We start from the raw sequence: 27119 nt of genomic DNA on the forward strand, positions 1-27119 counted from the left end.
AGGATAATGCTGGCCTCATAGAATGAATTAGCTTCTATTTTTTGGAACACAGAATTGTCATCATTTTCTTCTCAAATTCACCAGTGAAACCATTGGGCCTGATGTCTTCTGTTTTGAAAGCTTATTAATTATTGATTCGATTTCTTTAATATATAGGCTTATGCAAAGTAGCTATTTTTCCGTGTGTGAGTTTTAGTAGATTGTGTCTTTCACAGAATTGGTCCATTTCATCTAAGTTATAACATTTGTGGGCACAGAGTTATTCAAAATATTCTTTTTTTTTTTTTAATTTATTGTATTTATTTATTTTTGGCTGCATTGTTGTGCGTGGGCTTTCTCTAGTTGTGGCGAGCGGGGGCTACTCTTCATTGCAGTGCGCGGGCTTCTCATTGCAGTGGCTTCTCCTGTTGCGGAGCACGGGCTCTAGGTGCGCGGGCTTCAGTAGTTGTGGCACACGGGCTTAGCTGCTCCGTGGCATGTGGGATCTTCCCAGGCCAGGGATCGAACCCGTGTCCCCTGCATTGGCAGGCAGATTCTTAACCACTGCACCACCAGGGAAGCCCCCAAAATATTCTTTTATTACCCTCAATGTTCCTGGGATCTGTAGTGATGGCCCCCACATATAGGTTCTCAGAACTTGAAACATTTTCTCCAGCATACTCAAAACCACAAAAAAAAACCTTCAAGGGCTGTAAGCTTAGATGGAGTACAAATCAAGACTAATTCTGCTATAATTTACTTTGTCTATAATTGAGATGAAAAGTGGGCAAAAAATCATGCTATGTTAGAAGGCTGGGTTAACAAATTAAAAAGTAGGATGCAATCATCACAGTTTTCTTTAAAACTTTACACAAGATGCTACAGTAAAAAGATCCAAACCAATAGATGTATGTGAAATCAAGACTTGCCAAATAAATCATCAAGTTGTTTATTGCCTTTATCTATTTCTTTCTGTAATTTGCAACACAGAGAAGTTCACAGACAACAGTATTATCTGCTCTTGTCAGACAGAATTATTGTCAGACTTATACTGTTAGCACCATTTTTCCTTTCTCCAGTAACTTTGAGGAATAATAGGTTGCTCAATCCTTTGACTCCCAACTAGAGTATTCTAGGAAGGTACTTTTGTATGTCATCTTCCCATAAAAGAACTTACACATTTTCTAAAATATAACAGTATTTGTATTTTCTATAAAAGGAACATGGTATACTTGGAATAGTTTTTGCCTACTTTAAAAAAGATGAAGTATTTAAGGTAAACAAGAAACTTGGATACTATAATGCAGTAGAAAGCATTTTCAAAAATAAAAGTATACACTAAGTCGTCTTAGAAAACTAATGATACAAAAAGTATTTGGAATTCTCTAGTTTAGTTTATATGTAGTTCTATAATATCATCATTTATCTACCTATGAAAAAGTCTATTTAGTTTATTAAAATATCATGCCACATCCCCAAAAAAGCTAGAGTTTTAAATGAGAATTTTATTTACAGAAAAGTCACAGAGGATTAACGAAATTTCATGAACACAGTATTGTTAGTAATAATTAACAGAATCAAGAATGATTTAATATATATTATCACTTGTAATATAATACACATTAAAATATAGTTTTCATGCTACCTTTATCCATTAGTTTTTTTAACATTCCAATTTTTAACAAATCTAGAAATATGGCAGTATACATGGAACAGATTTACTAAATACTTTTAAATTATGCTTCCTTCTACATTAAGATACTAAGTCAATTTTTAAACCTCCTGCAAATTAAATGGTCTTTCCATTACAATTTGTAAATTTAAAGGATGTAAGCACCAAATGGAAATCAAAATGCATAAAAGAAACTGTCATAAATTTTAAAAGAAAAATATTACATTATCAATATCATAAATTAACAACGAATTTTCCAAAGAATATCACAGAAGTAAGGTATATTTAAAGTTTTGTAATGATTAAGTCTAGGATATTTTTCACTTGCATTCTTGTCCACCCAGTTGAGAATACCAAAGCAATGACTGACTGCGAAAGGACCATTTTTAAATGAATAGTGGATGGCAGCATGAGTCATTTTAAGCACAAAAGAAAGATGGGACTATGTGCTTTGATTTGCAAATAATGTTCCTTATCCAAGTAATTCTCAGTGTTTCCATTATCCTTGAATGAAAAGATTCTTTAAGTACTGTGTGAAAAAAAGACCATCTTTTTACTGATGGAAGGCTTCTAATCTTATTCGGGTTGGATCTTCTGGATGTCTCAAGGCAATTCCATTACGCAGAAGCAGCTCAATATAAGGTGGCCAAAAAGAATCACTAATTTTGACATATGGGTCATGTGGAACATCAAATAATCTATTTAAAAGAATCTAGAAAAAAAATCATTCAAAATATACCTTACTTGGAAAAAAACTGATACAGCTATAATAAAACATTAATGAAGTTTCTTACCAAAGAATGTTAATGTCTTTTCTCTTTGAGTAATTGTTTATATCATAATTTCTATGTATTAACTTAAATAGTTGATTTTCTTTTTTAAAAAAACAAATAGTAGTGAATGGAAATAGCTTTAAAATGAATCTTTGCACCTTAACTTTTAAAATTCCTAAAAACTAGTTAAAAGGCACTTACAATTCTCCCACTTCTCTTAGGATTAATAATTTGTTTATGTTACAAGATTGGTTATAGCCATATCTTACAAATAAAAATAAAAAACTTAAATACTCACAAAGTTCAAAAACAGCATACATGTCTTAATATTTGGGGGAAAGAGAAATCACCAATGCTACTCTTCCCCAAAAAAACACCTATTCATCTGATAAATCTTTGAAACAACAATTCTATCATCATTATTTCCTTCAAATTATCTTAAACATCGTTGATTTCTTCACTAAGGATATTGAGGGGTTACAACCACAAATTGGGACGTTTTGAGTATCTGCAGTAAATTATATAAGACTAACATTTCCCGAACTACATTCCATGGAATTGGTCTCCCTAAGGATGCTCTTAGTATGGAGAAACAGGGTTCTATGGTTATATAAGATGGAGAAAGACTGCCAATGTGCACTCAGAATTACCTGTATATCCCAGATCCACTGGCATTAAAAAGTTTTTTTAAGAAACACACATTTAAAATTCTTTAAACACTAATGTTCTATGAAACATACTGAAAAATGCTAAATATGTTTCAATTATTACTCTACCTCCTCAGCTCCCACACAGTGCCTTCACAAATTACAAAACCAGAATCCAGAAGGGTTAAAAGATTCCTCAAGGGGCACATAATTAGTAATAGATCATGGATTAGACTCCATATCTCTGAATTGCCAAGCCAAAGCTTTAATTTAAATATATTATATTAAGAAACACAGAAAAGGAAAAATACAATTTATACAAATATAAAGTGCCATAGAAATAAAATTAAAACTATAAAGCTCTCATCTCAATCACATTTCATAATAATATCAACATTTCAATTCTTTTTTTTTTTTTAATCTCAATTCTTGAAATAATTTCGTCTGTCATTAACTTTAGCTATTTCTTTTTTTTTTTTTTAGCTGCAACATGTGGCTTGTGGGATCTCAGTTCCTCAACCAGGGATTGAATGTGGGCTGTGGCAGTGAAAGCTCGGAATCATAACCACCAGGCCACCAGGGAACTCCCTAACTTTAGCTACTTCAGAACCACATCCTGGAGAAAAAAGCTCTTGGCCTCATTTCTTTTAGGTATGATAATAAAATAATTAAATATTATTCCCATTTTAGAGCAACTGCTTATTTTAATATAATTTAAAATTTTACCTTTCATTTCTAACTTCAATTATATTAATCAAAATTCTAGTAGATGCCAGAAATAATTAAATGCTAAAAATTCTACTTTAACATGAACATGTATATTGGTTTATTCTTCACTGAACTACAGTTTAAATTCTGTTTACATTTATTATTGATAATACAAGCCTTGGAGACAAAAATAGTTTCCAAATCTAAGTTTTACATGGTATCCCATAGTGCACTATTCAAAAATTACACATGTATTTCCCAGTTAACAACTGTCAATATTTGCCACATATACAACTTTTATTAAAAAAAAGTCAAGTCATCCACGAGAAACAGTAGTTTCGGTATAAACTGGAGTAAATAGGAATATGTTAAAAGATTCAAGTCACAATCTAAACAATAATTGTATTTTGCTTTTCAAAGTAATAATATTCTATATTAAGATATCCTGAGGCACCAAAACCATTTAGCTAGATAAATAGAGACTTTAGCATCCAATGCATAAAATTACAATGTGAAACAAGTTTTCTGAAATCACTTTATTCTAAACTTACCAATGACTTTAAAAAGCCACATTAATTGTTAAATAGCTCTTCACAGACTACCTTCCTCTCCACCCAATCTGCAATAGGTCATCATATCAAGATTTAAGTATTTAATATAGTCGGTAATTTGGCTGAAGTTCAAAAACTTCTTTTTTTAAAAGGTCAAAGATATTTGTAAAAAAAATAAAAAGCAAATGTCAGGCAGAAAAAGGTGTAATGAGTCCTTACATTATGAAAAAAGAAGCTGATGTTATTTAAGGAAAATCTGTGAATGAAGTTCTGCAACTTTGTGGAAAGAATCCTTAAACTCAATTGTATATTTTAGATAGAATACAGACTGGCCAACTAAAGATTACATCAATGTAACAGCATAGGCTTTCACTGTGTAGATACTAAACAACATCATAAAAATTTTCTTAAAGTAATAATCGGGAACACGATTAAGAGTAAGACTTTAGTTTCATCTTCTTCTAAAAAATAATATTCTTTCTTACTACATAGAAAATAGAAACTAGTTTTATACTAAGATAAATTAATATATATAATAAAGTTTGGTGTATACCTTAAGAACTAAAGCAGCATTTTTTTCTTTTTCAAGCCTATGTATAATTGTTCACAAGTCACTAATGAAGAGATATCTTCAAGACAAAACAACTACACAAAACACTTACCTCTAACATTTCATGCAGTGTTATCAGCTGTGCAGTTGATTCTTGAATGTTTTTCTTTGAGAGAAGTGTGAATAACAAAGAATTAACATTTCAGTTCTAATGGCAGAATATTACACTGTATTTATTACAAAATTTCAAAAATTAATATTCCTCAATTGCAGCAGTACAAGATATACTAAAACCAAACATTTATAATGAGATGATTTAAAAAGAGTTCTGAAAGAAAACAACCTGCTGTACTAAACAGTAAGGTTCATAAAAATAGTTGAAACAACCTCTAAGACAGGGAAATCTTTTGCAATTACTAGAAGATACAATTCAGAGTATCCACCTATCTATCTATCTATCTATCTATCTATCTATCTATCTATCTATCTATAAATATATAATGGATAAATTATATTACACATATTATATATATTCACATAAATGAAAATCTAATGTTTGAACCTTCCCAATCAAAACATCCCAAACAAATGACATTCCAGACTGTATTGATACAGCTTCGGGACAGGAAACTTGCTTCCCAGGGAGGTTTGTTCATCTTTCTATAGTTCTTGACAGTTCCTAATATTAACTCAACTCACTAGTTCTTTTTTTCTTGGAATGACAGAGAATAAATCTCATTCCAATTCCACCCTAGAGTTCTCAAATATCTAAAGACAGCTATTATGAGCTCCCTGCCTTCTCCATATTAATCATCATGAGTTTCTTCAATTATTTCTCATAGACTTGCAGCCTCTCAATAGCATGGTTGTTCTCTAGTTGTGCTCTAATTTACCTTTTTTTAAAAATCCAGTCTCCACAATGATGTAGCTGTGATTAGAAAACCGAAGATGAAATGGAAGACTCACTTCCATACATGTAGAAGCTGGAATTCTATTCAATAAGTTTAAGATTGCATTAGCTTTTGGACATCTATTCTGCCCTGATGACCTCTATCTGAGAAAACTATCATCTAAAGTGCCGAAGTTTCCTTCATTGTATATAGCTAAGATATGTCTCCTTCGTTCTTCAATGTTTTAAAATCAAGAAAGATATTCTAAGTACCTCCACTAAATATCGTCCTATTTTATTTGGACCGTCCTATTTTATCTTGGCCAGTTAAAAAATACAGTTCTAATTCTGTCATCCAACAAATTTACTATCTAGTCCTCTCTCAATTTCATATCATTTGTAAACTTTGATGACTATGTCCTCTACCTCTTTATCCAAATTACTGTTAAAAATGTTCCATAGGATAAGGTTCTAAGGGAAATCTTCTAGGATAATACTAAATCTAATCAGCAGCTTTTGAGTTCAGACATTCAATTAACTACAAGGTCTCCTACTATTGTGACATCTAGTACTTTCCTGACAATAGTCAAAGATTAGCATGGAGTCCTCCTAAGGTTTTATAGAAATACAAATATATTAAAGAAATAAGCAGCAAGGCACAGATTAAAATATAAAGGTTTGAGACAATCAAAGAAAATGCAGAAGAAAAATATAATGAAAGAAAACAAAGAAAAAAAATGTTTCAACATAAGGATATGATAAACAATGTAAAATATTATAAAATAAAATTGCCATGAAATGCAATGTGACCTAAATCTGCCCCTGGAAACAATACATCATCTTCAAAGCAAAACTGATATTGAATGATCAACATTGTGACATATCCCTGTTAAGTTACTGAAGTTCAGAGATAAAGAATCCTTCAGGCAAATAGTCAGAAGGAGCAAGACATCTACAGGCTGGCCTCAGACTTCTCCACAGTACATTCAATCTGAGAAGAATGGAGAAACCCCTTACCAAGTCTTGTGACTTTTAAAATCTCTGCCTAAGATAAGCCTTTAAGTATACAGCAAAGTATGTTCAGCATTTAAGAATTCAAAAAATAAAACACCCAGGAATTCTTCTTGAACAAATTACTTGTCAAACAAACCCATCATATCAAACAATGGATTAAACTTAAAAACTCAAAAATGAATGGTAAAAGATGATAAGGATTGAATCCAACATAATGTACAATAAAGACTAAATGTATACATGAATGATGGTATCAGAACAGAATATAAATGCAATGAAACTACCAAAGTTAAAATAAATAACACAATTTATTTATTTTAAATAAAACTCTGATGGCACCTTGATCTTGGACTTTTGGCCTCCAAAACTATGACAAAATAAATTTATTTTGTTTAAGCCACCTGTTCTTTGGTATTTTGTTATGGCAGCTTGAGCCCACTGATACATCCATTATTATTGCTTGACAGAGAGAGAGAGAGAGAGAGGGAGAGAGAAAGTAACCTATCAGTTTGTAATATGTATCAACAGTTCATATACTTCATTTAAAAAAAGTGAGCTTATCCAAAATGACTTAAACTCATGGTGGCTTCTGGTAATCAATGCTTTTGTTTAGGAATGTCTCAAACCTCTGGTTCTATTAGTGGAGAACCTTAACAGGTTAAAAAAGAAAAAAGTTGAAAAAAAGAGAGACTGGAATCAGAAAATAAATCATTGAGTTATTTTAAGATTATGATCATTCAGAGGTAAGGGATCATGAATTTACTGAAATCGTTAACAGAAGGCCGTCAACAATTTCAGAAATGACTAAGGGGCGTAAATAACAATGGATAGAATGGGAGAAATTGTCCATAACAAATGTAAAGCCTACTGATAATTACAAAGAAGACAGGGAAGAATAAATAAACACAGATTATAAGAAAACAAACAAAACTTTTTTCTCCTTTTCCTAGTATGCTCACAGTCATTCAAGAAATATGAACTCAGAAGGTACTACAATAGGTATGCAAGACAGTACAGACACAAAGATGAATTAAACAAACCAAGGAGCTCACAGAGCGTGGTGGGTCAACAGAGAAAGAGACATAAATGATTACTACAAAATCATGTAATAAATGCTAATAAAACGACACCAAAACTTCATTCAATGCATCACACAAAAGATGATGTTTGAGTTGCTTTAAGAAAGAATTTACTATTTTCACCAGATAGGAACTGTTTTGTAACCAGAGGGAATAGAATGCATAAGGCACAAAAAAGTGACAGGTCATTGCATACCTGCTGGAACTGTAGTACTATGGTTGAATGGACTCATGCAAGAGATGGATAAAGAATGGCTGAAAAGGAGGCTAAAGAGATAGACAAAGTCCAGAATATGAATTCATTCGTCTAAGGAGTTTATAGACTTCATCCCAGAGGGAGGCATCAAAAGTTTTATGTTGAAAAATGATTAAAATATGTATATTTTAAAATACATGATTAAATAAATTGTTAAATATGTATATTTTTAGAAAGATTGTTCTGGTCCCAGTTTCAATGCCTATTCCACTTCCACAAGTTCTATTTATTTATACCTATACTATTTTTAAAAAAGGAATTAAAGTGCTTGTTCCCAACCTTCTGTCACTCAATGAAATATTTATTTGCTTTTGTGAAAAAGGTTTATTCCATCATAACTATTATTAAAATAGTCAATAACTTACCTTAACTACAGGTATCTTCTGATTTTAAAAGTTACATATGTTTATCATAGAAAATTTGAAAAACAATGAAAACGAAAACAAAAACAAATCTTACCTACAATCTTAGCCCCAGGCATAAGCACTATTACATTCTTTGGTACAAATTAGACTCACACAATTTAATCATCTGTGTTTTATCTAACAATCAATAATTTGTGAGATTTCATAAGCTCCTTTGATAGTGTTTAATACATTATTTTTAAAAGCTGCATTTTTCCATCAATATGAATACAATGTAAAAAAATGTATTTAATCTTATTTTATTAAATAACTAGGTTGCTTCTAATTTTTCATTAAGTATTATAATGTGACGATGGACTATTTCTGTGCATGTACCTATTTGTGTATGTCTTTGAAGTGTATATTAAACGTAAAAATATATCAGAAAATTTACCTTTGAACCTCTCTAAAACAATTTCATATGTGAATATCTACATGAATGTCTTCTCTAAAACTTACCTTTTTCTTTTTAACATTTCTATCAGGCAGAGGAAAATGGTCTTCTAGAAACTCACCCAAGGTAACCAAGAGTTTCTCCTTATATTCTTTTATATCACGCATTTTCGTTTTCAGCTCATTAAAGAGTCTAAAAGATTTTTTTTTAAATTTAAGAGAATTAATTTGCTGATAAAATACTTAAGTATATATAACTGGTTACTCATAAAATTAATCAAAAACTTTGTTCAAACTTCATTGCTCAAAATAACTAGCTTTATGAGATAAATAGTCTCTATTTAACATGTAGGAAAACTAAAAGTCAAATTATTCATAAAAGATTAGGTAACTTAACAATTGGCAAAAGTCAGGGTAAGACTCACAATTTCTGGTAAAATTTACCTTCTTTTCATCTATGTATTTCATGTAACATAAAAAAGGAAATAATTTCTGCTATTATGAAAACCTAGAACACAAAATCAATAATACCTTGATTCAGAAAATGTCACAACCTGCTGTTTCAAATCATTGTGTAGTACATTAAGAGATTCCAATATCTGTTGCTGTTCATCCAACCATTTTTGCTCCCTTTAAACATGGAAAAACAAAACAGTATTCAAATAAAACATTAATGCCAATTCAATATATATCAATGATTAATAGTAATTATAAATATACCTTTCTAAGTCTTCCTTTAACTTTTCATTCTTTGACTGAATAGTAGATAGTGCCAATTCAAGATCATGTGTCAATTTTTGGAACTAGAACAAAATAATTAAAATTAATTGGTTAGTCTTTACTCCTGTAAATAGTGATATTTCTGAATGAGTGAAATTTACATACTAGGGTATATATTCAGAAATCAACAGCAAAAAAAAGCCTAGCAAAAAATCTTTGAAAGGGAAATTATACAGCAGGTACTAAGTTCTTTGTAATATTTCATTGTTAAATTTAAAAATATAAGGGGTTTTGAGCAATAATTTTTAATTTCATACTGAAAGGCAATTTAATGGTGAATTTTCAGTAACCAGGCAGATTAGGTCTCTTTTCTAAGGAGACTATACAAAACAGACACAAATGAATATCACTCATTCAACAAATATTTATTGATCAGTTGTTGACCACCAGGCATTGATGAAGGAGTCAGGGATGCAAAGATGAACAGAACAAAGAGGCAAATCCAAACAAAGAAACAAACTTGTAACTCCAGAGAGGGATAAATACCATAAAGTAAAAATAGGTCAAAACGAGAGTATAGAAATGAGGAGCAGGGATGGCTCTTTTAGGTAGGTAGTATGACATGGAAAGACCTTTCTGATCAGGTTAACTAACAGTTTAGCAACAGAGAAAGACAGCAAAAGATAAGCCATGTCACCATCTAGCAAAAGAATGTTCTAGGCAAAGGGAATTTTAAGTACAAAGGCCCTGAGGCAGAAGTATGAGGTATCTGAGGAACATATAAGAAGACTGTGTGGCTACAGGGGATTACAATAAACTAAACTTTTTCTAGTATCCTTTTGTTTCTAGAACACATTAGCTAGTGTTCCATTCTCCTGATGTTAAGGGTATCCATTAGCTTCTTATAAATCTAAATCAGTAATAATATAAAATTGTATATTATAAACCTTAGAGCAACCATGAAAAAAAAAGAAGAGATATACCTAATAAGCTAATAATGTAAATAAAATGCATTTATTTTGAAAAATACACAATTAATCCAGGAAAGTGGGAAGAGAGGAGAAAAGGAACAGAGAAAATGTAGGACAAATACGAAAGAAAAATCAAGTATGTACATTTTAATGCAACCATAATGATATTACATTAAATATGATCCAATAATGGAATTAAGTTAATAATCAAGTTATTTGTAGTGAGGTGGATACACCTAGAGTCTGTCATACAGAGTGAAGTAAGTCAGAAAGAGAAAAACTAATACTGCATGCTAACGCATATATATAGAATCTAGAAAAATGATGAACCTAGTGGCAGGGCAGGAATAAAGATGCAGACATTGAGAACGGACTTGAGGACACAGAAGGGAAGGGGAGGCTGGGATGTAGTGAGAGAGTAGCACTGACATACATACACTACCAAATGTAAAATGGATGGCTGGTGGGAAGCTGCTGCATAGCACGGGGAGATCAGCTTGGTGCTCTGTGACCACCTAGAGGGGTGGGATAGAGAGGGTGGAAGGGAGGCTCAAGAGGGAGGGGATATGGGGATATGTGTGTGCATACAGATGATTCACTTTGTTGTAAGGCAGAAACTAACAAACACAACATTGTGAAGCAATTATACTCCAATAAAGATGTATGAAAAAAAAAAAAAGAGCTAGGTAACTTGCCTGAGGTTTCACAAATAAAAAGTGTCAGAGCCCATACTTAAAAAAAAAGAAATAGTTCAGTATATAAATTGCAATTCACTATAATAACTGCACCAATAAAACTTTTAAAAAGTTCAAAAAAAATAATCAACCATAGAAATGTACCTGGAAAAATGTGCAAATATTTGTATACTAAAAACACACTTCTAAATAATTCATGGGCCAAAGATGCAATCAGCAGGAAAATAAGAAATTACTATGAACTGTCTGAAAATGAAAAGATTAAATTTTCTGTAATAAAGCAAAAGAAGTACTCAGATGAAAATTTACACCACTAAAAACCTGTATGAGAAAAAAGAAAGCTCTCAAATTAATGACCTCAGCTTCCACCACAAGAAACTAGAAAAAGAGCAAATAAAACCAAAAGTAAGCTGAAGAAAAAATAATGGTAAAAATTTTAAATCAATGAAATAGAAAAACAAAAAGAAAAACAGGGAAAAATCGATGAAACCCAAAGCTAATTCTTTGAGAAGATCAATAAAATTACCCAGACTAATTAAAGGAGAAAAAAAGGACACAAATTACCAACATCAGGAATAAGAGAGGGAGCGTTGCTACAAACATTAAAATAGTAATGGGGGAATGCTATGAACAATTTTCTGTCAATAAATTTGACAAACTAGATGAGACAAACTCTTTGAAAGTCACAAACTACCAAGGTTCATTCAGAGAAAGATAACCTGACTAGCCATAAAGAAACTGAATATTTAGTTTAACATTTTCCCACCAAAAAAATTCTAACCTCAGACGACTTCACCTATAAATTCTAAGAAACATTTAACAAATAAATAATACTGATTCTATACAAGCTCTTTTGAAGAAAGAATACTTCTGAAATCATTCTATGAGCTTGGTATTACCCTCATACCAAAGCCTGAAAAAGATGTCACCAAAAAAGGAAACCGCACACCATTATCTCTCAAAAATATAGACACAGGGCTTCCCTGGTGGCGCAGTGGTTGAGAATCTGCCTGCCAATGCAGGGGACACAGGTTCGAGCCCTGGTCTGGGAAGATCCCACGTGCTGCGGAGCAGCTGGGCCCGTGAGCCACAATTACTGAGCCTGCGCGTCTGGAGCCTGTGCTCCGCAACACGAGAGGCCGCGATAGTGAGAGGCCCATGCACCGCGATGAAGAGTGGCCCCCACTTGCCACAACTAGAGAAAGCCCTCACACAGAAACGAAGACCCAACACAGCCATAAATAAATAAATAAATAAATACTTAAAAAAAAATAGACACAAAAATCTTAATAAAATTTTAGCAAATTAAATCCATCAATAAATAAAAAAGATTAATACATTATAGCAATGTGGGGTTTATCTTAGGAATCAAGTTAATTAAACAGTTGAAATCAGTGAATTTAGAAATAAGTGACAAAATTCAATATTAATTCATGATTTGAAAAATTCTTCATAAATTCTAATAAAAGGTAATTTTCTCAACTTTATTAATGGCATCTACGAAAAACCTACTGCTAACATCGCACTTAATGGTCAAAGAGTGAATGCTATCCACTAAGATCAGGAACAAGGCAAAAATGTCCGTTCTCCCCACTTTTATTCAATACATTACTAAATATTCTAGGACAGTACAATAAGCCAAGAAAAAGAAATAAAAAGCATCCAGATGGAAAGAAATAAGTAAAACTGCCTTTGATCTCAGATGACGTGACTAGCTATGTAGAAAATCTTACAGAGGACTTCCTTGGTGTTCCAGTGGTGTAGACTCTGTGCTCCCAGTGCAGGGGTCCTGGATTTGATCCCTGGTCAGGGAACTAGATCCCACATGCATACTGCAACTAAGAGTTTGCCTGCCACAACTAAAGACCCCATGCAGCCAAATAAATTTAAAAATTAATAAATAAATAAATTAATTAAATATAAAAGAAAATTCTACATAATCTACAAAAAAGCTACTAGAATAAAGGGGTTTATCATGTTCACTAGATAAAAGATCGACATATAAATATTAATTGTATTTGAATGTACCAGCAATAAATAATTGGAAATTGAAATTTTAAAAAAGAATACCATTTTAATAGCACCAAAAATATGAAATACTAAAGGGATGAATCTGACAAACATATACAAGACCTGCACACATCTTTTTTCTTTTTTCTTTTTTTTTTGCCCGCATCTTGTGGCATGCAGGATCTTAGTTCCCCGACCAGGGATTGAACCTGTGCCCACTGCAGTGGAAGCGCAGAGTCTTAACCACTGGACTGACAGGGAAGTCCCTCAAGACCTGCACACTTCTATCACAATTTATAAAGTCTTTTTTTGAATCATGAATTAATATGGAATTTTGTCACTTATTCTTTCTGAATTTATTGAAATGATAAAATGCTTTTTTTCTTTTTTAGTCTGTTGATATAGTGAATTACAAAACATTGGTGAGATAAATTTTTTAAATAACAAATAAACGGAGCCCTAAATAAATGCAGAGACTATATAGTGCTCATGGGTCTGGACTGAGACTCAATATGTCTCTTCTCCTCAATTTGAACTATAGATTCAGGGCAATCTCAGTCAAAATTCCAGTAAGCTTCTTTATGGGATAGAATGACAAGCCAACTCTAATTTATATGAAAATATGAAACAATTTTGGTAAAAAACAAAGTTAGAGAACTCATACTACTTAATTTCAAGACATTACAAAGCTTCACTAAACAAACCAACACAGTATTGGCCTAAAGACAGAAATACAGAACAAAGGAAAAGATATATCCACCACATAGGATGGAGAACAAATGGAGAGTCTAGAAATAGATCCACACATATATGATCAATTAATTTTCAACACATATGCAAAGGAAATTCAAAAGAAAAAGATAGTTTTTTCAACAATTTATGTTAGAATAATTAGTATCTACATAAAAAAAAAGAACCTTTATCAATAACTCATTCCACATGCAAACGTTATTCTAAAATGGATCATAGATCTAAATGTGAAACCTAAAATATTAAAATTTCTAAAAAAAAAAAAAATGGCAAGAAAGTCTTTGTGACCTTAAGTTGGACAAGTATTTCTTATATTTGAGCACAAACCTTAAAACAGGGGTCCCCAATCCCCGGGCTGCGTACAGGAACTGCACAGCAGGAGGTGAGCGGTGGGTGAGCAAGCAAAGCTTCCTTCTTTGCCACTCTCCATCGCTCCCCAATGCTCACATTACCATCCCACCCCCAACCCCGGTCTGTGGAAAAATTGTCTTCCACGAAACTGGTCCCTGGTGCCAAAAAGGTTGGGGACTGCTGCCTTAAAATAAAACTTGATAAAATAGAGTTAATCAAATTAGGAAGATATTATTTTATTAAATTCTCTTTGTTCCCTGAATTGCCTCTATTTTCTTAAGAGTCATCTTCATCAATTGTTTTGGGTTTCCGCCTTTCCATTTGGAGGCATTTCACAAATGTCAATGATCATCGGCTGGCCATTCAACATTTTCTTTTAATTGAAGTATAGTTGACATACAATACCGTATGTTACAGGTGTAAAATATAGTGATTCACAATTTTTAAAGATTATATTCCATTTATAATTATTATAAAATATCGGCTACATTCCCTATGTTGTACAATATATCCTTATAGCTTCCCCCCAACTGCCCCCCACCGCATCGCACTGCATGCAGGATCCTAGTTCCCCAATCAGGGATCAAACCCACGTCCCTCTGCAGTGGAAGTGCAGAGTCTTAACCACAGGACTGCCAGGGAAGTCCCCTTATAGCTTATTTTATACATGACAGTTTGTACCTCATAATCCCCTACCCTTATATTGCCCTTCCCCTTTCCCTCTCCCCACTGATAACTGCTAGTTTGTTGTCTATATCTCTGAGTCTGTTTCTTTTTTGTTATATTCACTAGTTTTTTGTATTTTTTATTTAGTTTTATTTTTAAAGGTTATACTTCATTTATAGTTATTATAAAATATTGACTATATTCCCTCTGTTGTATAATATATCCTTGTAGATTATTTTGTACCTAATAGTTTGTATCTCTTAATTCCCTACCCCTATATTGCCCCTCCCCGCTGCCCTTTCTCCACTGGTAACCACTAGTTTGTTCTCTGTATCTGTGAGTCTGCTTTTTTGTGATATTCACTAGTTTGTTGTATATTTTTAGATCCCACATATAAGTGATATCATACAGTATTTGTCTTTCTCTGCCGGACTTCTTTCACTTAGCATAATGCTCTTCAAGTCCATCCATGTTGCTGTAAACAGCAAAACTGCATTCTTTTTTATGCTTCAGTAGTATTCCATTACATATATACACCACATCTTCCTTATCCATTCATCTGTTGATGGACACTTAGGTTGCTTCCATATCTTGGCAACTGTAAATAATGCTACTATGAACAATGAGGTGCATGTATCTTTTTGAATTAGTGGTTTTTTTTTTTTTTGATATATACCCAGCAGAGGGATTTATGGGTAATATGGCAGTTCTATTTTTAGTTTTTTGAGAAAACTCCATACTGTTTTCCACAGAGGCTGCACCAATTTACATTCCCAACAGTGTATGAGGGTTCCCTTTTCTCCACATCCTCACCAACACTTGTTATTTGTGTTCTTTTTGACAACAGTCATTCTGACAGGTGTGAGGTGTTACCTCATTGTGGTTTTGACTTGCATTTCCCTGATGATTAGCGATACTGAGCCTCTTTTCACGTGCCTATTGGTCATCTGAATGTCCCCTTTGGAAAAATGTCTATTCAGGACTTCTGCCCAGTTTTTAATTGGCTTGTTTTTGTTTTGTTTTGTTTTGTGGGGGCCACACCACATGGCATGCAGGATCTTAGTTCCTTAACCAGAGATTGAACACATGCCCCCTGCAGTGGAAGCATGGAGTCTTAACCACTGGACTGCCAGGAAAGTCCCAGCTTGTTTGTTTTTTTGATGTTGAGTTGTGAGTCGTTTATATATGTTGGATATTAACCCCTTATCAGTCATAGCATTTGCAAATGTTTTCTCCCATTCAGTATGTTGTCTTTTCATTTTGTTGATGGTTCCTTTGCTGTGCAAAAGCTTTTAAGTTTAATAAGGTCCCATTTGTATATTTTTGTTTTTACTTCCTTTGTTTGAGAAGACAAATCTAAAAAAATATTGCTATGATTTATGTCAAAGAGTGTTCTGCCTAAGTTTTCTCCTAGGGGATTTATGGTTTCTGGTCTTACACTTATGTCTTTAATCCATCTTTAGTTTTTGTATATGGTGTTAGCGAATGTTCTAATTTCCTTCTTTTACATGTAGCTGTCCAGTTTTCCCAGCACCACTTATTGAAGAGACTGTCTTTTCTCCATTGTAAATTCTTGCCTCCTTTGCTGTAGATTAATTGACCGTAAGTGTGTGGGTTTATTTCTGGGCTCTCTATTCTGTTCTATTGAGTTATGTGTCTGTTTTTGTGCCAGGACCAGACTGTTTTGATTACTGTAGCTTTGCTGCATAGTCTGAAGTCAGGGAGCATGATTCCTCCAGCTCCATTCTTTCTCAAGATTGTTTTGGCTATTGGGGGTCTTTTGTGTTTCCATACAAATTTTAAGATTTTTTTTGTTCTAGTTCTGTGAAAAATGCCATTGGTATTTTGATAGGGATTGCACTAAATCTGTAGATTGCCTTGGGAAGTTATGGCCATTTTAACAATATTAATTCTTCCAATCTAAGAACATGGTATATCTTTTTCATCTGTTTGTGTCACCTTCAATTACTTTCATCAGTGTCTTACAGTTTTCTGATTACAGGTCTTTTACCTCCTTAGGTGGCTTTATTCCTAGGTTTCTTTTTGATGCAATGGTAAATGGAATTGTTTCCTTAATTTCTCTTTCTGGTAGTTCATTGTTAGTGTATAGAAATGCAACATATTTCTGTATATTAATTTTGTATCCTGAAACTTAACCAAATTCATTGATGAATTCTAGTAGTTTTCTGGTAGTGTCTTTAGGATTTTCTATGTATAGAATCATGTCATCTGAAAACAGTGACAGTTTTACTTCTTCCTTTCTAATTTGGATTCCTTCTATTTCTTTTTCTTGTCTGATGGCTGTGGCTAGGACCTCCAACACTATGTTGAATAAAAGTTGGTATTCTCATTTAAAACTCAAAAACAAACTTTGTTTATAAATGGCTTTTTGATGGATGGCCATCCTGCTTTTCACTGGGAATCCCCATATATTAATACTTATAGACCTTTTTTCTCGGGCCATTTAGATTTTCCAGAGATTATTTTATCTCCAGTCTGAAGCTACTTTTATACCATACTGTAGGACCCCTGGAGATAGATCAAGGGAAGAAGCTGGTACTTCACCACACAGTATAAAAATGTTAACTTGAACTTTCTGACTTTTGACCTCACACCACCCCTACTAAGCACCCAACTTGGTGTGCTGAGTCCAAAGCCTCAATAGTTTAATGTCTCCACACCATATACCTCCTCAATAGTTTAATGTCTCCACACCATATACCTCCAGTTTTTAGGTGTGTGGGTAAAAGTTAGCCTCTTGATTGCAAAAGAGAGAGGGAGAAGGTCTAGTAGTCTGTTCTTACTTTAAAAAAATCTCGTTTTTAGCTCCACACTTGAACCCTGAATTTTGAAGTACGAGGTTCCTTCAAATTCAAAGCCTTTCTCTTAAGTTCTGTAGGGCAGATAATCTCTCTTGTCATCGTTACTTCTGTCTCTTGGAACACAGATACTTATCTATTTCCATGCTCTACAACCTTGTTTAAAATTCTTCTTTGCCTCTATCTTCTCTCCTATACTTTGATCTAATAAACTGACACTTTAAAAAATCTTTATTGACATTTATGTTAAGTTTTGAGGACAGATATACATGTATGATCATTTAGCTATGTTTAACCTTTTTGCTGTTATTATGAAGAGTTTAATCAACTAAAAATTAAGTACAAGAGTAAGTTTTACATATTTAATTCAAAATTCAAATCATCTAAAATATCCTGTTCAATAAAACATAATTAATACAGTTTTAAAGTGGTTTCATCTTACTCGTTATGGCATGAGCTTATCCAAAACACTTCTAGTTATAAGTTATTTTGGATTACTATAAATTCAGTAACTTACCTCTTCTTTTCCTAATGTTACCAGAACTTCTTCATTCAGTGGAATCACTACAGGAACAAAACAAATCAAAATTATACATATGCTTAGTTAACTCTCAAAAATCAAGAATTTGATTTCGTGGTTTCTGAGATACCCCTTTCCCTTTCCATTTATATATTACAGAACTTTTTATGAGATGTGTACAGTTTTTATGAAATTTTTAAATTTAACATCTTATATAGCCAACTTATATATCATTTTAGACAAATGTGATATTTATGCATTTTATTTTCCGTGTCTTTTTCTTTTCTCATTTTATTTTCCCAATCCATCAAAAACAAAATTAATAATCTACAGTGTGTTCCTTAAATATTTCTGTGGTTACATGATTCTATGCATACATATATACATATTTGTACATATTTGTACATATACATGCAAGTGTTATTAATTTTGTTATTGCTGGTTTTACAAGAATGAGATAATATCATATACATTATTCTTATTTTCACCCAAAAAAAACCCCATGGAAATCCTGTATATTCATCTGGTGTAAGTCTAATTCATAATTTTAAATCACTGCATAATATTCCGCAGGGTAAATACACCAAATGTGTTCAGGGATTTCACTACTGATTAAGCATTGACTTTGTGTCTAGTTTTTAGCCTCAAAAAACAACGACACAGGAAGCATTCTTTTATTTATGTCTTTATATATTGGTGCTCTCATTCCTGTGGGATAGATTCTCAGAAAGTGAATTTCATAAAAGGAAATGTGTATTTTGAATTTTAAAACAGGATGCTAGATTCTTTTTTTTAATTTTTCTAGAAGCAATGAACAAAAAACAGCAAAAGATACTATAAACTCTTCTAAAATTTTTGCCAGTCTAATGAGTATAAACTAATATTCCTTAATTAATTTACATAGCAAAATCAAATCCCTTATACTTAGAAAAGTTCAACTCATACTAAGAAAAGTTTATCTTTCTTAATAAAGTGCTATTTAAATTTCTCAAATGATATGCTACTGAAAACTTTCTAAGCTATTTGCCATTCTAGAGGGTTTTCTAATAGAAAAGAGCTATGTACTTCATAGGCCCTGTATTAGAACTAATTATAGGTAGCCCTAGGATGGCTATACAATGAAAAGGATTCTAAAAACATAAAGTTCAAAAATCTCCCTCTTGGTGAGTGTGGCCAAAAGTAGCACTTCAATGTTAAAACAATCATTTCAACCGATACAATATGACAGGCTCTAAGAATATAAAGATTTTAATAATCTTTCCAGTGTGGCAGTGTATGGGATTTGCAACCTTAAGCAAGGTGGGTATTTGACCAACAGGTCAGTGTGTTCAGTGCTGGCAGTACAAGGTCTGTATGTAAAAGATTATGAAAATAAGAAAAATAAAAATTTTAAATTCCTTGACATATAGCATCAAGAAGAATAAAATACTCAAGAACAAATTTAATTTAGAAGGCAAAGAACTTATATGCTGAAAACTACAAAATGTTGCTGAAAGAAATTAAAGACACACCCATGAAAAGAAAAAAAATCCTGTGTTCAAGGACTGTTAAGACTTAATGTTATTAAGATGTCAATAACACCCAAAGCAATCTACAGATTCAATGTAATCTCTATCAAAATCCCAATGATGTTTTTGTAGAAATAGAAAAATCCATCCTAAAATTCACATGGAATCTCAAGGGACTGCAAATAGCCAAAACAATCTTGAAAAAGAAGAACAAATTTGGAAGTCTCATACTTCCTAATTTCAAAACTTACTACAAAGCTACAATAATCAAAACAGTGTGCTACTGGCATAGAGACAGAGATATAGACCAATAGAATAGAGAGCCCAGAAATAAAAATCCTCACTGTAGGGACTTCCCTGGTGGCCCAGTGGTAAAGAATCTGCCTTACAGTGCAGGGGATGCAGGTTCGAGCCCTGGTCCAGGAAGATCCCACATGCCGCGGGGCAACTAAGCCAGCAGGCCACAACTACTGAGCTAGAGTGCCTCAACGAGAGGGTCCACGTGCCTCAAACTACAGAGCCCACACACTCTGGAGCCCACATGCCACAACTACAGAGCCCATGTGCCCTGGAGCCCGCGTGCCACAACTAGAGAGAGAAAACCCATAGGCCACAACTAGAGAGAAGCCCGCACACCGCAACAAAGATGCAACACAGACAAAAAAATAAATTAAATAAATAAATATTTTTAAAAATCCTCACTGTATGATCAATTGATTTTTTTTGATTTTTTGAATTTTATTTATTTATTTTACAGCAGGTTCTTATTAGTTATCCATTTTATACATATTAGTGTATATATGTCAATCCCAATCTCCCAACTCATCACACTCCCCCCCCGCCTCCCCCCCCACCATCAATTGATTTTTGACAATGGTGTCAGGACAGTTCAATGGGGGAGAGAACAGTTTTCTCAACAAATGGTGCTGGGAAAACTAGATAATACACATGCAAAAGAATGAAGCTGGACTTTCAACTTTTCATTAAGTTTGAAAATTTCTAAAATTAATAAAAAAAATTCTTGATCAAGAGGTAAAAAGTCTATTTTAACAAACTAGTGGATTGGTGATAAAGGGCTAAAGTAAATCTGTGGCAGTAGGGCTCAATATTTAACGACCAGCTATATGTGAAATGGGAAAATCTAGAAGAATCTAAAAGGACTCTTAAATTTGTAGCTGATCAAATAGATTCCATTCAATGTGTCAGGGAATGGCAATCAGTTCATGAATCTGAGGCATCTGTAGAATAATTTGGAAAAGAAGTCTAGAAGGTAGAAAGATATGTAAGTGTGATGTTACAGAGAAGTCTGGTTTGGATACACAGACTTGAAAGTTGTGGAAATTGTGTGTCCTCTCCCTAACCCCCTACCCTCTCCCACCCGACCCAAAATCAGATTTTGACGCCCTAATCTCCAGTACCTCAAAATGTGACTATATTGGGGCTGGATCTTTAAAGAGGTAATTAAGTTAAAACAAGGTCATCAGGTTGGGCCTTACTCCATTATGAATGGCATTCCTGTACAAAGAGATTAGAACACAGACAGGTAACCATGTGAAGACACAGAAAGATGATAATCTATTAGCCAAGGAGAGAGGCCTCAGAAGAAACCAACCCTGCCAACACCTTGATCTTGGACTTCTAGCCTCCAGAACTGTGAAGGAAAAAAAAATCTGTTGTTTAAGCAACTCAGTCATGCTACTTTGTTATGGCAGCACTAGCAAACTAATATAGAAGTCATTAATACAGATATAACCCATAAAAACAGGAGCAGAAAATATAATGTTGAAATAGCATATAGAGTAAGAAGCAAAAATCGCTGAACACAGTCAACTGGAGAACACCAACATTTTAATAGCAGAGTATGAGCAGTCTTTGAGATGCCCAATATAATGCTAGAGGAGGCAATAAGATAAACAGTTGAATGCAAATTAAAATCAAAATTGTATATACATACCTATCTGATGTGCTGAAATTAAAAAAACTACAAGGCGAGGACTTCGCTCGTGGTGCAGTGGTTAAGAATACGCCTGCCAATGCAGGGGACATGGGTTCGAGCTCTGGTCCGGGAAGATCCCACATGCCGCGGAGCAACTAAGCCTGTGCGCCACAACTACTGAGCCTGTGTGCTGCAACTACTGAAGCCTGTGCACCTAGAGCCCGAGCTCGGCAAAAAGAGAAGCCACCGCAATGAAAAGCCAGCACACTGCAACGAAGAGTAGCCCCCACTCGCTGCAACTAGAGAAAGCTCATGCGCAGCAACGAAGACCCAACGCAGCCAAAAAAAAAAAAAAAAAAGACTACTAGGTGGTAGTGAAGACACAAAACAATGGTGGACATTGGCATGAATATAGTAGTTTAAAACAAGAATGCAGATAAAATTGGGAAGAGAATGAGGAGAAAAGAATCCTAATAACTGGGATAGAGAATGGAGAGTAAACTAAGAAGGGATGGGGGGCACCTAAAAGAAAGAGGACAGAGGGGCAGGAGAAAGCAGAAGGGAGACGTAAATGAAAAAAGAGGGTACAATCCATATATAAGACCAAATACAGACATACATACCACATAAAGGAATGTAGGCTTTAATAATAGAAAAATATCTCCTAGTTGGGTATTATAACTACAGATTTTTAAGGCTTTTTTTTTTTTTAATTTATTTGGCTGCAGCGGGTATTAGCTGTGGCATGCGGGATCTTCATAGCAGGATGCAGGATCTTTAGATGAGGCATTCAGGATCTTTAGTTGCAGCATGCGGGATCTAGTTCCCTGACTAGAGATTGAACCTGGGACCCCTGCATTGGGAGTGTGGTGTCTTGACCGCTGGACCAGCAGGGAAGTCCCCTTTAAGCCATTTTCTATTGCTCAACCAAAGGCAAAAATATAGTTGGCCTCAGTTGGACAAGTCAAAAGGCAACATAAAATCTATGTGGCCCTTATGTAAGTAAGTATCTAAAATAATTTCTCTCTTCCACTAGGTAAGTTTCATTCATTAAGAAACAATTTACAGTTTCTACTGAGCACATAAAACAGTGTCTATGAGGATACAGTGATGGCTGTAATAAAATCTCCATAATCAAGATTACTATATTCTAATGTGAGACAGATATGTTCATCTATAATAATAATGAAGTATGAAATAATGTGTGTAAAAAAAGAAAAATAAGGTGACTTCCTAATAGCAATGGAAATTAGGCAATTTCAAGAGGGTAAATGGACCTTGAATTCTTCTTGTGATCATTAAATTAATTCACCATTAATTTGTTTACAAAAATATAAGCCTAAAAATAAGAATCTTACTTTCAGGAGTTTCTTTCTGCCATTGACTGAGTTCAGCAGTCAAACATTTCACTTGCATAATTAATAATGACAGCTATTAAAAAAAAAAGAACAAGAGAATAAAACAAAGTCATTTCTTGTGGAATATTCATACTTATTCATAGACGAAAGTGTAGACAGTCTTAATACTTTAACACAAGTTCCTAACATAAATGGTTAACATAATAGCAATCTAAACTATAAAAAAATTATCACTCCTAACAGAATTTTCCTTTAAATGGCTTATAAATTGCCATTACACCAGCAATACAGTATTAAAAATGATCAATTCTAACTTCTCCATTCAACCTAAAAAAACCTAAGTACATTAAGTTTATTCCCTAAATTAATATTCTTTTAAAAAAAGAATGTTATTTCTTGCCAACATTTTTTAAACAAATTTGCTTTAAATATGCTTTTTTTTTTCCTTTCTATGCACTTTCAGAAAAATTGCAAGTATGTTAAGCTGAGCAGTTAAAAATAAGTTTAAATATCAATACTTATATAAAGACAATTATAAAATGAGACTGGTTCCACAAATCACATATAAAAACCAGTTTTACTACACAATAGTTTGTAAACTGTGTACCCCTTTAGCCAAAAATAAATTAGGATAAATGTTTCTAATATTAGGTGATTCCAATCATTGTAAATTTGATAATTATAAATCTGTGTGATAAATCTCTTGCCTGATTAGACCATAAAATTAAAACTTACGCATGCTTAAATTTCAGAACATTTTTTATCTCCTCTATATAATTTTTATACATAGACAAACAGATCAAAAATTCACACTTCAAAAATGCAATAGGTATTCCTGTAATATTTATACTAAAAGGACACCAAGTACTCTTTTTTAACAAATTTTTATGATGCAGAGCGGAGAGCTCAAAGACCCTGCTCTGGATCATAACGCTGGCTGTTGAACAGTCAGAGAAGAAAATCCTAGTCTCTTTGAAAGATTTATATAATTATATAAAAATGCATTTACAGGTATTAAAATTTTTACCAAAAAGGAGTTTAACATTATTTTTTTAGAGATAATTAAATAAGAATGTAAAAAAGTTTTTTGTGAACTATAAAGTGATTTATAAATGTTAATTATTATTATTACTACTAGAAAAGGATAACAAATACTTAAAAAGTACTATTTAAACTAGGCAAAACTATCATAATGATAAGGTGTCTATATCACTTTTCCTGACATATTAGATTGAAATATATAAAATTACAGATACTTATCTTTGAACCTATTAAAAAACTGTAATTTAACCTCATACTATACTGACGAAACTCAGCTCTTACCTTTTAAAGCCCAGCTAAAGCAAACACCCAAATTATTTCTGATACTTATATAAAATTAAACCCTTTCTGAAAAACAAAATAACAGTAGTATTTCTAAAGTGATTTAAACACACATGTTTGAGAAATCCTGCCATTTTCTCATTTAAATATCTAACTTCTTGCTTTGGAAAATGGATTGAGTTTTAATATTGAAGTTTGGAAGTTAACAGATATGCCAAAAAGAGTTAACAAAGCAAGCCTGAAATTATGCTTAAAGGCCTGCTTGGAAGGTTGGCCCTTGGCTGGCATCTGGCTTCAGAAGGTTCCCACCAACCTAACTCACAAGAGTGGCTCTCTGTGCCTAAAGTGTGAGAAAATACAATTTATGCTAAACACCTGCTTTCCTCCTGAGAGTCTGGTATTTTGATAACTGCTAGGCAAGGGGTGCCTATGTGACTACCCCCCACAAAAAACTTTGGGCTCTGAGTCTCTAATGAGGTTCCCTGGTAGACAACATTTCACACTCATTGTCACAACTCATTGGGGTAATTAAGCACGTCTTGTGTGACTCCACTGGGAAAGGCTCCTGAAAGCTTGTGCCTGGTTTCCTCTGAACTTCAACCCATGCTTCTTTTCCCTTTGCTGATTTTACTCTGTATCATTTCAGTGCAATAAATCCCGGCCATGAGTATGACTATGAGTACTGTGAGTGTTCCTAGAGAATCATCAAACCTGGGAGGAATATTAGGGATCTCTAACAAAATAGGAAAAGACATTTTGTGGATTCTTTAGATAATGTTATTATTGACTATCTCAGGATACTGATTATCTACAACTACATAAGCACTTCCCTCAAAACCAAGTGTTTGGCTTACTGCCTGAAAATCATTCAGGAAACTTACAGGCTTCATCCCTAGTGACTCTGATTCAGTAGGTCTCAATTTCTACAACATAAGGACCACATTTCCCAAGAAAACCAGATAATTATTTATTTATTGTACAATATTTTTCCAAATAAAATATTCAGTTTTACCCTGTACAAAAGAACACTATTTATTGATGGATAAAAAGCTTTTTATAAAAGATGGCTTAATTTTTTATCACCAATTTTTAAAGATCTGGTGTAATAGGCACTTCCAAAAGTGACAAATTAGTTTTTTCCTCTTTCTCTCTCATTCTCATTTATTACTGAGTATCATTATGCTCATAGATTTTTATGTTTTCACATCATTATAATCAATTGAAGCCATTATTTCTTTTAATGCTCACATGATACTAAATTTGGACAGCCAAGTGCCTTCAATTGGTTCCGATGTCTTTTGACATGCTCCCACTAGTTTTGGAGAACTTTCATTGGAATTATTTGTATATTTAAATCTGTTCTTAGAATTTTTATCACTAAAACATTTTTAACTTTTTTTATGGTCAAATGTATCTAAGTTTTCTTTTACTGTGTCTAAATTTCTATTATCAGCCAAGACATTTTCCCCTGGTCTCTAACTAGATTGCACAAATAGTCTCCAGCTTTTCTTGTAAGATTTTCATAGCAATTCATCCAGAATTTATGTTTATATAATGAAAGATAGAAGTCCAATTTTATTTTCTCCCAGATGGATATACAGTTGTACCACTATCATTTATTAACTAATTCATCCCTTTCCCAAAGATTGGAACTATCATCTTTGTCATATTTTAAATTCTTAATCTGTTGCACTGAACCACTGGTGTATCTCTAAACCAATTCCATAGGTCTTTGCATTTTGAAATGAATATTTTAATCCTTTTATTAAGCTTAGGGTAAAATCAGTTAAGATTCCACACAGACAGTAAAATAACTGTGGCTACTGCACCTAACACAAAGTAGGACAGTCTTTGTTCTAATTTTTAACACGGTATCATAATAGCAGACAATGAGCAATTCACTCAAAGTTGAATGTATGTGTAGTTGTTAAAAGATAAATAATAAAGAATTTATTTATAACAGATTATTCAAAAAGTTTTTAGAATACTCCTCTTAAATCAGAAAGAGTAGAAAATTTTCCAAATCATTAAGCACACAGGTTTAACAAAGCTATTATACTTGGCATAAATATAGATGACACACTTCTTATCTAAAACAATAAATTCCACTTACCTACTTTTCGGAAAAGCAAAAAGAATCATACCTGAGCATTTGAATCAGTGAGTGTCTCAGTTCCAACAAGCGATAATTTGTTCTGACACTTGATTTAAAAAGTAAAGAAAAGCAAGTCACACACTATACACCACAAACAATTCCTTTTCCTTGTCCTTTTATACCAATGTAATATTCCTCTAAAACAATATACAAATATCTGATATACGAGAAGAGTTTGTTTAAATTCTTTACTTCCTAAGCAAGAGGATCAGGAAGGCAGCCAAATAGGACCCAACGTGAACACATCAAAAGTACAAGTGGATGCTTAACTCAACACAGAATGAAAAGATGAGCATAAGAAAAACAAAAACAAAAATTAATAGCTAGGGTGAATTAGAAACTAGATAATGGAAAAATGGGAAATAAAAGAACAAGGGGGCAAACACTACAGAAAGATAACAAAAGAGGTAAGAAGATAGTTA

At 33.1% G+C, this 27119-nt stretch overlaps 1 protein-coding gene across 2 annotated transcripts in view; it reads right to left on the reverse strand.

Moving 5' to 3' along the window:
* Positions 1-2132: 2132 nt before the first annotated feature.
* Positions 2133-27119, reverse strand: part of CENPK (centromere protein K) — a 33310-nt gene continuing 8323 nt past the window's right edge. For both annotated transcript variants that reach the window (XM_059919322.1, XM_059919321.1), the window contains 8 exons: positions 26687-26743; positions 23220-23292; positions 18415-18461; positions 9636-9718; positions 9447-9545; positions 8982-9108; positions 4993-5046; positions 2133-2363 (listed from right to left, as the gene is read on the reverse strand). In XM_059919322.1, the coding sequence (XP_059775305.1) occupies positions 2205-2363; positions 4993-5046; positions 8982-9108; positions 9447-9545; positions 9636-9718; positions 18415-18461; positions 23220-23292; positions 26687-26743 (699 nt within the window). In that variant the 3' untranslated portion in view covers positions 2133-2204. The remainder of the gene's footprint in view (positions 2364-4992; positions 5047-8981; positions 9109-9446; positions 9546-9635; positions 9719-18414; positions 18462-23219; positions 23293-26686; positions 26744-27119) is intronic.

Source organism: Balaenoptera ricei, chromosome 3, assembly GCF_028023285.1.
Source record: "Balaenoptera ricei isolate mBalRic1 chromosome 3, mBalRic1.hap2, whole genome shotgun sequence".
NCBI lineage: Eukaryota > Metazoa > Chordata > Mammalia > Artiodactyla > Balaenopteridae > Balaenoptera > Balaenoptera ricei.